This window comes from Oryzias melastigma, linkage group LG22 (genome assembly GCF_002922805.2).
Source record: "Oryzias melastigma strain HK-1 linkage group LG22, ASM292280v2, whole genome shotgun sequence".
Classification (NCBI taxonomy): Eukaryota; Metazoa; Chordata; class Actinopteri; order Beloniformes; family Adrianichthyidae; genus Oryzias; species Oryzias melastigma.
In genome coordinates this window covers 17465886-17477509 of record NC_050533.1, presented here as the reverse complement: position 1 = coordinate 17477509, position 11624 = coordinate 17465886, and the positions used below count along the sequence as shown (strand labels likewise).

General features: G+C 36.1%; 1 protein-coding gene across 6 annotated transcripts in view; it reads right to left on the bottom strand.

The window, feature by feature from the left end:
* ralgapa2 (Ral GTPase activating protein catalytic subunit alpha 2) overlaps window positions 1–11618 on the bottom strand; it is a 95196-nt gene extending 83578 nt beyond the window's left edge. For all 6 annotated transcript variants that reach the window (XM_024297340.1, XM_024297669.1, XM_024297508.1 and 3 more), the window contains exon 1: window positions 11397–11618. In XM_024297340.1, the coding sequence (XP_024153108.1) occupies window positions 11397–11502 (106 nt within the window). In that variant the 5' untranslated portion in view covers window positions 11503–11618. The remainder of the gene's footprint in view (window positions 1–11396) is intronic.
* Window positions 11619–11624: the final 6 nt, after the last annotated feature.

Genomic DNA, 11624 nt, shown 5'->3' with positions numbered 1-11624 from the left:
ACTTTATATTATATGGAGTCAGAGTGTAGTAAAGTTGAAAATTATAATGGCATTCTGCTTAGTTTTTGGACTATTTTGGCATTTTTTTAAAGGGTTTTTTAGGCTATTTTGGAGTTTAGCTAATCTTTCAGCTACATGCTAGCTATTTTGGCTAATTTAGGCTTTTTTGTTTTTTTTTGTCTATTTTGGAGTTTAGCTAAGATTTCAGCTGCATGCTAGCTGTTTTGGCTAACTTATCCTTTTTTATTTTTTTATGTTAATTTGGCATTTAGTTAATATTTTTGCTGGCTATAAGCTTCAGCTATTTCAGCTATTAACTTCAGCGTTTTTAGCTATCAATTTCAGCATCTTCAGTGGCTAAATTCAGCTCACAGCATTCACACTAGCATTATCACAGGTAATGCTATATATCTAGTTTTTAGTTAGCTTAAAGCTAATGATGGTTAAGATGTATGCTTTACATCCAGTTTGGACATGACCCGATTAGTCAACTAATCTAAAAAAAATAATCGGTGATTAGTCAACTATTAAAAAATCGTTTGTGGTAGAACTACAAGTAACAAGCATATTTTTCTGGTAGCTGCAAGACAGAAAAGTGTTCCACTCCCACACCAGCTTAATAATTGCTAGTAAGACATGGGGATTTTTTAACAATGTAGAATGTTTTTTTCAAAACCTTTTCATAGTCTCCTAAGAAGGCAAAGATTCTTTCACTGTCAAAAACAAGTAACTCTACAGACAAAAATGTCACAATTATCCTATTCGTGGATGTATAAATAGGATGTTCGTATAATTCAATTTATTAGCATCAGCTTGGGTTTGTCGGAGTGCTTGTATAAGTTTTATGTGCCAAAGAAAGAAAGGAAGCAAGCAAAATGAACAGCACCTAGTATTAATCAAGGAGAAAAGGACACAAACCTTCTCCAGAAGTAATACATTCTGGTATATATTTATAGTTTCAGTTGAAAAGTTTTTTTTTTTTGCAATATTAATTAATTTAAGCTTAATTTCGCTTCCACTCCGTTAAATATTAGCCTGAGATTTTTTCAAAGTCATCAAATCATAATGTACTCATGGGAAATGTCAGGTTCAATCACTGAAAAACCATTAAAGTCATCACTATACCATTTCAGATACAAAAGCAGTTTCCTCAGACCTTCAGTAGCTCACAAACACTGAACTGCAGGTGCACTGTGTTCATGCCAGAGAGAAGTTGAAAGAGAAGAAAGCTTGCGTGTTTTCTTTGGCTATACGCTCAAAAACAACACAGAGGACTCTTTTAGGGAGCCCAGCTGAGAGTTCTGTTGCAGTACACAGTAGGAAAAAACGATGCATCAGAAGCCAGACACCACATAGATGAAAGTTTATCTCATTTCCTTAACAGGTAACATCAAAACAGATGGAAAATATAAGAAAAATACTTTCTTATTAACAGAGAATTTAAAAAGTAAATTAAGCAAAGATTTTCAGAATTTTATTTGGTCATTCGTATTAATTATTTATTTATACTTGTAGTATAGAAATTAACATTTTCAGCTGAAAGTGAACATGAAAAATGATATTTTAAAACATGACTACAATATTATATTTCTGCTCTGTCATGCTTTTGCCCAATATCAGATGACTCTGTCTTAGACAAAATAAAGACGTTATTTTTTATGCTATTTATAGCCGTTGTAAAAGTAGAAACTTGGTGACTTTGGATGAGAATTAATGCAACAGATAAAAGTTTCCACTTTCCAAACTTTTTTTTATATGCTTGCTTGCTATTCTTATCTGTAGCTTTGAAAATGTGATTTTACAATCAAACAGTACAAGAGATTATGATTATTGAAACACATAACCTGCAGTTTGAGAAGTCTGCAGATGACAAAAACAAGAGTAAGCTATTAAATGTTTATACTGGTTTTTCCTTCTCAGACGAGCACTGCGGCTACACACCTTTCTCTTATAAAACTTGAAATCCGGCTTTGTCATATAATTGCATGGCAGTGCTTTTCTGCCTTGAGTAAGGATCTTTACAGTCATAGTCCATTAGACCCATGAACAGACACACACATTCACAAACCACTGCCATACAAGGCGCTACCTGTAGCCACCAGCAATGTGAGGTTCAGTGTCTTTTTACATTTCCACATAAGCCGGCAAGGCAGTGGCTGAACCTGAAACCTTCAGATCAGAGGTTGAATGCTCTACCAATGCACTAATGCTATAAAGCTTTGCAGCAAATCACTACAAAAACCCAGACAGGCAGATACATTTCCGATCCATAAATATGAACATTCTGCAAGGTAATTTGACTGGTTTTAGATTATGTATACTTATAAAGTATTGCAAACAAATACAATGACGTATGACAAAAACATACAATGATTTGCAACATTTGTTAATCAAAATTTCAAAAACAAAGAACTCTTTAGTTCCCTTAGTCTATTTTCTTCATTGAACCGATGCTAATGTTTTAGGCACTAAATAAAGTATTGGAATTAAACATTTTTTGTGGTCCAACTGTTTTGGTTGTTTCTTAAAGGCAAAGTATTTTCCAACAGATTGAGCAACAGCTTTTGGGGGTTATTCAGCACTAACAGTTAGAGATGTGCTTGTTACTGAATGACTACAGAGTCATAATACGCTCATCAAACAATAACAAAGATTAACCCTCATGCTCTCTTATGGGGTCCAGATGACCCCACCCGTACATTGATGTGTGATCTCTACCATGACAAAGATGGCCAAAGGCGGACAGGATTTTATGTCTGCCACGGACACCAGTAAAAGATAAAAAAAAAATCCTTGAAATAAAAAAGTTCAGCGTGCTGTCTTGTAGGGTCCAGATGACCCCACTTTTAATGTAAACATGCCTAGGACAGTACAAGGGTTAAACAACAGTGCCATGGTCTTATAGCCAAAGTCCAAGCAGGAGGTAAAATAATAAAAATTCAACTTGAACTTGTACCTCATCATGAGTGGATGATATTTGACCATAATTAGCTAAGTTAATAATACATTTGCTGAAAAGCAATTTTGTCACATGACAACACGTACAAATAAGGAGTTTGTGAACAGAACCAGACTCTGTAAAGGGACTATCACAACAACTCTCCTGGTGTTGTGGATCAACATTGGCACAGGATTTGTCACTAACATCACAAATAAAATTGATTATTGTTTTGTAAACGTGTCTTTAAATTGTCACCTTTTCTATCTGCTTGAGGTTTCCTCACATAAATACACACACATTCATTCAATGATAGAGTTGCAAGCAGCTCACCTAAAATTACATGGACAACAAAGCGTTCAGTGTCTTGCCCATTTTGACATGACTGGAGGATACTGGAAACACAGCACCGCCTAACACACACTACTTCCTGAGCCGTGTTGCACTTTGACAAAGTATCATTTACAGCAAAATTCTGGAACTTAAAACTTTTTTTTCCAACTAAACTATTTATATGCATTTTTCATGTAAGCATATTCAACAAAAAGTGCTTAAGCATAACAAAATCCAAACAAAAAAATAAAATTAGAAAAAATAAAAATACATTTAACAATGCAATCTTAAAAAGACTGGTTTATAAGTTGCTTTCAAAATCTCCACAAAGGAGGAATTTCTCTGGTCTTCAGGTCGATCAATCCATTCCACTCCATGACCATAATACGCAAATGAAGCCTCACCATACGTTTTGGAACTTACAGTTGATTATTTTTAGGAAACCTGACAACATGAGAGTTCTGGGGAGTCTGGAAGCTAAAAGGATTGGAGAAATACAAAGAGCTGAGACCATTAAGCGATTTAAAAGAAATCAGTTCTGGTGCTGATAGTCTATGAAAAAACCTTAAAACTGGAGTAATGTGGAGTAATGAGGACTCCCCAGCTTCCTGTGAAGATGTGAGTTCTAAACAAATTGAAGTTTATTAAAAGAGAAAGAGGCTCTGGCAATGATAGGATGATAAAAAGCTGTCTTAGTTATGCCATGAATAAGTGGTAGAAAATTAACATCAGCATCCAAAGACACGCCAAGGTTTCTTGCTGAGTCAGAAAACTTTATTGTAAAATATTTAAGACTATTTGACTATTTTTCCCCCTGCTTTTGTAACCTTAGGTTCATCGAATACAACTTCGATATGATCCTAATTTAGCACAAAGACGTTCTGGATAAAATTGAGGAGGACTGTCTTTTATCAGAAGAAATTACTAAAATAGCTGAGTGTCATCAGCATAGCGGTCTCCTGACAGCATTACTCAGTGACACCATATCAAAAAATAAAGAGTGGGAACTAAATTGGAACCTGGTGGTACACTTCATGTAATACACCAAATAAATGTATGACTTTTATGAAGAGACACTGCACAGGAAAAAAAAAAGTCTCCTTGGGGGTTGCTGGAGCCTATCCTGGCTACGGAAGGTAAACCCCGGACAGGTCCAAACTCCACTGCAGGGCCAAACAACCACACACATACTAAAATTAACACCTAGGGACAATTTAGAATCACCAATAAACACGTGTTTTTGGACTGTGGGAGAAACCCACACATGCATGGGGAGAACATGCAAACTCAACATAGAAGTGTCCCATCTGGGATTAGAACCTGTATTTCTAACTGAGAGGTGGAAGTGCTAACCACCAAACCACCATGCAACCCGTGATCAGTAAGTAAATCTGTCAAATTGTGTCAGAAAAACTAACCATGTCACGTAGTGTGGTTAAAAGAACGGAGGAATAAACTATGTCAAAGGCTGCAATGAGGTCAAGTAGAACCAGCAAAGAGAGTTTTTTTTTTTTCTTGTCTGCATTATTCATGAAAGCCCTTGACCGGTGCCATCTCTGGACTATGATGACTCAAAACCATACTGGAAATTTAAAAAAAGTGATTGTTTTTTTTTAATCAATAAAATAATTTGTTGGTTAAAACCAAGTTTATCCTAAATTATACCTAGAAATGATACATTTGTTAATGATCTGTTCTTAAAATCTAAAACATCTCAACTGTTCTTTTTTTAGTGCTACTCTCACCAAAGTCCTTAAGGATGCTGGAAAGTCTGTCTGAAGAGGCATTTATAATGTTCAGGATTTCACCCACGCAAAAACCATAAGAGCTTTTATAACAAGCAGTTTGGATGGGGTCAGGATAACAATGGGATGGGTTCACTGGCTAATTATGATCAACTTTTAAAATACAAACATTTAAATTATATTTCTTTTAGAACCATCACAATTAGGCTTCTTTGTTTTGTTAGAATTGGACCTATTGTCTTATAATGTCTTGGAGCAACACAAACCTATAGATGAAGCCTGCTTAGACATGCAGTAAGCAAATTAATATCTTTATTTCTCTAAATTTTTTTAACACATAAGTGTCTTGATATGCTTTTAGTAATTGTAGTAGTAGTTGAATTTATATAGTAATTATTCTTTGCATTCCAGGTCCAATTATATTAAACGTTTACAAAGAGTAACCATCTCGCACACAAGAAATTCAGCAGAACTGTCAGAGTTTCAAAGAGGTAATATTGTTGGGTCATTTGGGGCTGGTCTTGGCCAGCAAAAAAATGCCAAAAATCTGAAAATTCCTCTTGCTACTGTTAATAGTATTATATTACAGTTATAAAAACCAAGGAAAAGAATCAACATACTCTTGTCCTGGTTGACCTGGGCACTTTGGCTGTTTGAACAGAATTGTGAAAAAACAAACTTTCTTGGAAGGCTGCTGACAAAGCAATTTCTATGCCAAAAAGTTTTTAGTGAGAAACTGCAAAATAAAAGTACATAAAAAGTCAGTCAATCACAGTATATTATAATTGTTCGCTCTGCGTTTTAAAAAATGATTTTGAAAATTAGGCTTGCGGTGCCTACACACTTCTTGCATGTCTGTGTTTGTGGCTCTCACATAAAATCCAAAAATCTTTATTCTTGTTTAACTGGTGTTGAGAAGGACATGGTACTTCCTGTTATCAACATGATTGGGGATCGGGGCTCGGTGAAGAGCTGCGTGCTGGGGGCGCTGTGGGGTGGCCCTGCCAAGAGGATACGGTGAGTTCCGGAAAACTTTTTATAAAGTGATGCATTGCTATAAATGAGTATTTGGACTGTTTTTGTAATGGTAAATGGCGTATTCTTATATAGAGCTTTTCTACCTTCCTCGAAGGCCCAAAGCTCTTTACAGTCACAGTGCCAATTACCTGTTCACACACACACATTCACACATTAGTGGTGGCCCCACTGCCAAACAATGGTGCCAACCTTCCACCAGAGGCAATTCGGGGTTCAGTGTCTTGCCCAAAGACACTCTGACACATGGGGGGGCAAGGTGGGAATCGAACCCACAATTTTCCGATCAGGAGTCAGTCCAGATTATGAAATCTTAATTATCGGGGCAAAATATCTGTTTAAGGAAGTGGAAAAATGTCAAGCTTTTCAGTTCAAGCAAAGCAACAGATAAGAAAACTCAGATGACCCAGCATTCTAACAGCATTTAAACGTATCATCAACACACAAAAATTTGAAGATGTGAAAAGACGCCTTGTACTCTTGTAACTCTAATCTGACAAACACAAATTCAAAGTTACACACAAACAAGTTAAGATTTTTACACACAATTCCAGTGAATCTATTTTATCTCCGTATTTATTCATAAGTACAAAACTTGTGTTAGTATCCATAGAAAATTAATCTATATACCTTCAAAATGTACATATATTTCAGTGGAAGTCAACAACAAACTAACTGTATAACAATGCTGTAACCTTTGAGTCATTTTTATGTCAATGTGCAAGTCAACTTATCTGAATTCAATGACCTTTTAAAAATGGTACATTGGCAACCGACCCTAAAGGCTAAGCGAGCAGAATACCCAAAATGTCAACAAGTTCCTATGTCAAGCAGTGCCACTATGATCTTAGAGCACTAAAGGCAAAAGTAATGACTTGTTCCTAGATTAAAGCTTCATACAAAGTATGAACTTGAAATGACTGTAATTAACATGTAGGAAAACCCTCTTGAAAAACATTTTAGCACTTCAAGGGAATCATTATAGTTAATGTAACAATTTAGTTTTCACAACAGGTGAATTTCAAAAGCCACGTAGCTGTTTTGAAGCATTTTACCACACTTATTAGCGTGCATGTAATTTTATTACTTCACCGTGACAAAGGCAGCATCATTGCCGCTCGATTTGCAGTCACCGTCAAACTGTGTGACAGATTGGGGCCAGTGGGACTGCACACAGGGCGCAGCGTGAAACAGTCATGGCTCGTCGGCTGAAGCCTGACTTTATCCCAGTCTGAGACCACTTAGAGCACGGGCTAATCTCAACAGCCAAACACTGAGTGGCCAGAAACTTTAACTCTACCTCTTCAGCCAACCTAAATATTAAAAACGGTATCTAAAGGTGACAAGAAAGACTTAGATAATTAAGTATAAATAATGTGTGAATGTTATTACAATGATATCCCGTTTTCTCTCCATTAGAGTTTTGACTGATTCAACAGAACTAAGATGAGTGCCTACATTTCTTTATTTTTAAATTTACTTATAAATATTGGTATACTGGACATTCAAGGAAACAACATAAAATATTAGTGTACTTTGATATAATCCGCTGATATTATATAGTCACAAACCACAGATCCTGGTGGGGCTGTGTCACTACATTACCAAGACAAGAAAACAGTGAAACTGGACAAACTGGTTTTCCGCAGTGTTGTATAAAATCAGACAGACATCCACTGGAGGGCAAAAGCCAAAAGCATTTCTCTTTCTTTGGCTCTCTGGCTGGTTCAGTGGCAGAAATAATTTGAAAATTCTTTCAAAACCTCATGATTCTGTCATAACGCAGTGTTTGAACTCTGCAAAAGCTATAAAACACATGACCACGAGGACTGCCTCGGACTAAAAAGCAGAAACCCAGCAGAGAAAACAATCACAACATTACTCTGGTATGAATGCACTTAAGGCCTTTAATTCCTTTAAAAGCTTTTAATCATTATGAGGTGTGGTGATCCAGCACCAGTATTACCAACTGTATAGTGAATGAGTTGCTTCTGTTTTTTCACAGACTGATTTGCTATTCTAATGGCAGTATAAGTGAAGCATAGTACTTCTTTGTGCAAAAAAAAGAGACTTCTCCTAAAATATCGCAGATTTGGAGGTCAGACTAAGATATTATATACATCAAATATTTTAAAATAATCTTTTTTATTTCATTACTATCTGAAGCTCTGATAACGTTGTACTGCCCTCTGTTTATTCAGTGATCTTTTCTGGCCTACATTTCGTAGAACACATCAGACTCTTATCGTCTAATAGCTTTGACTTTAAAAGAGGGAAAACCACAAGTCAAGTTTACTTCAGCCATGTAGAGGACCTTCTGAAGAGCCCCTGTGTTAGTATGGCCATTGTTTCCCTCGGTGCAATAGAGCTCCTTTCAGTTGACCCTGACCAAGAAGGTAAAGCAGGGTAAGGCATCTATGACACTGCCTTTGTTTCCTATAAAAAACAGTAACTAAAGAGCTTTTCTTCACAAAGAAAGAGCAACACCAGATGCAAACTCACTTAAAGTCCACAAGCACCCTTTACTGTTATCATTAGAAACACCTCCAACACTTGCACTGTTGTTCCCACGCAATTCAGCTGCAGATATCAGCCGGGCATGTTTACACCAACTGAAGAGGCCAAGAGTAAACGAACAATAAACACTTGGGATATAACCTTATCTCTATAGTTTGTAAAAGTGATGGAGATTTTCATCTTTCAACAAATGTGCATTCAGTCAAACTTCCAAAGACTTTCCTCTGCGACACCATCTCCAACGACTACAACTGCACCTGAGTTTGAGCTTTGACCCTAGCCCAGCAGTGATTGTAAAAAGAAAAATATTGCCCCATGACTTCACTACTGTTTCCTACAGAGTAAGAGGGCATTCAAACCACTGCACGTACTGACCTGGGATCCTCATCTGAAGCTTTATTTTTATAACAGAGTCAAAGGAAAAGCTCTTTGCACAAACAGTAAATGATCAGGTGGTTTGCTTGGGCTCTTGTAATTAACAACCTCAGCCAAATGCAGCCAGGCATGACCAGTAAATTAACATGCAGCAGCTTTCACACTCTATCCCACAGATCTGCTCAGTGAACAGAAAACCAATACAGGGTCACTCTGAAAATAGCCCAACAGACTGCCCTTCCAAGTACAATTCCATCACTAAACGTCTCTAATCTATAGTACAACACGGGGTTGTAGTTGTAAAAGGGTTGTAACAGGGTTACAAACAGCAGCCCACAACTCTAGTTTGTCTATCTTGACAACAAAAATTATTCTAAAAGCTAAAACAATTTTTATACATTTTCTGGCTTAACTGTTGAAATACATTGATTTTTGCAAAAACTAGAAAAAAATAATATAAAGTGTTACTTTATAATCATAATAATATCCATGATAGCATTGTCAGGGTAGAAATTTTTCTGCCACTGTGCCTCCAAAAATGTAAAAACAAAACAAAACAAAAAAAACAAAGCTCTGTCCTGTCCTCCAAAACACCTCTTCTCTCATCACTGCTTCCTGCTCACACAGGAACCACCATGATGAAGAGGAAATCCCTCTTCAGCTAAAAAGCACTGTGAAATCTGGAGGTTAGGAGGACACCAACATGCTGGCTCTGCTATCAGCTGCTGGACAAACACACAGGCCTTATCTGCAGCTGCACATGAGGGGAAGAAAAACACACGAGGACTCATGAAGCTCTTTGCTGACCTCCACCTTACACTTGTACAAACCGTGACACTGAAAATATGTTTTAGAAGAAGCCAGATGTATTCACATTGACAATGTTTATGTTTCTCAAATACCTATAAATTGTAAAACCATAAAAAGCAGCAGTCCTTGGAAGATTGTACAGTGTAAAGAGTTAAAAAAAGAAAAATGTGTGTTCCTTTTTTAAGTTTCACACACAAAATCATATATATTGTATGTAGTATTTAATTTTCATGCAGACAATTCAGCTATAATGTTTACCAAATTAAGGTTGTTTTTTTAATAAACACTTAAATTTGTTTAAAAAAACATTTATATATGTACTTAAAGATTACAAAATTCAAGAATGAATTCTATTAGTACTGTTGCTCTTCAAAATAATTTTACTCACTTTTTAATATCAAAATAAAATGTAATTTTATTGGTTTTGTTCAAAACTTAAACTAAGTGACCCACAAATAACTATATGTAAGGGAAATAGTATACAGTATACTCTTAATTTAACAAAACGAAGAGCATGGTGTGATTGAACAAAAAAACATACACTATTAAAAATTGCGTGTTTTTTTTGACAGTATCAACAAACTTGTTTATATCTAATATTGTGACACTACCTATGATGTCTCCTGACTGCATAAGTAACAGTTAAAAAAAGAGGTTTTAATTGAATAACTCACTGTTTCATCTCTACCTGCATAACGTTTTAGCAATCAAACTAAATGAACTAAATAAATAAATGAAATTACACCTTTTCATTTACAATAATATCATATTTTAGCTTATTTTGAAAGGATGTTATTGTCTTTTATTATAGTCAGGCTCATGTGTTTAAAAAAAAAAAAACAATAAAGATCTTAGGCACTAATATGTGTCATTGACAGCCCTCAACACATAGCACACACTATCGAACGTGCACGGTTCATTTCTAACCTTTTAATGTCTTGTCAGAAATAATTTATAAAAGTACATATATAAGCTCCAACCGTCTGGCAGAATTATTAAGCAGATCAAAACAAAGTATTGTCACTGCTGAATATTCTGCATGAAATCAAGGTTTGGAGGAACGCTAGTTTTATTGTGGACATAAAACATACTTCCTTGTCTGACACAAGAAGCAGAAATACTAAATTTCCATGTGTTTACGATTTGCAAATATTAGGGACAAGGCAATTTTCACGTTTTATTTTCAACCAAGAAGCAAAAGAAATGTTGATTGTATGCTCCTATTCATTGTGTTTACCTTAAATGTTATACTTTTTAAAGTAATTTTACTATTAATAAATTAAATGAGGAGATTTGTATTTGTAGACACCTTCCTCAAATGATGCTAGAGCATCAGTTAGCTATATTGACTGGCTAGTTAGCAGCCGGGTAGCTAGCTTCCCTTTAATAGCATCCTTACAAGTCTAAATTGTCTGAATGTTTTGTTAATACATTATTAGGCACCGGGTATAAGTAAAACATACTCTTAAGAGTGCAGGTTATTTTATTGTAATGAGGAAGATGCATGATAGCCGTCAACTAGGTAAAATGACTGACTCAGCCAGCTAACCTGACGCCTTGTTTGACGTTAGCTAGTTAGCTAGCTAGCCGAGCAGCTTAGCAGCGACGGCGCAGCATCCGATTCCCAGCGACAATTCACCTACCTATCAGTGCTCGTAGGTGTTTGAGCCGAGTCAGAACATCCTTCTTTTGGTCCAGAACTTTCTGTGTAGATTTCTTGACGTCTCCATGCCCCCTTCGAGTGAACATTCCGCTCTCAAATTCAACCGTGGAAACAGAAACACCTGTGTTTCACCACACAGCGAACCTCCAGCGTGACTGTCACTTTCCTCTCCACCTCTCTGTGCTGGCTTTGGTAAACATTCACCCGA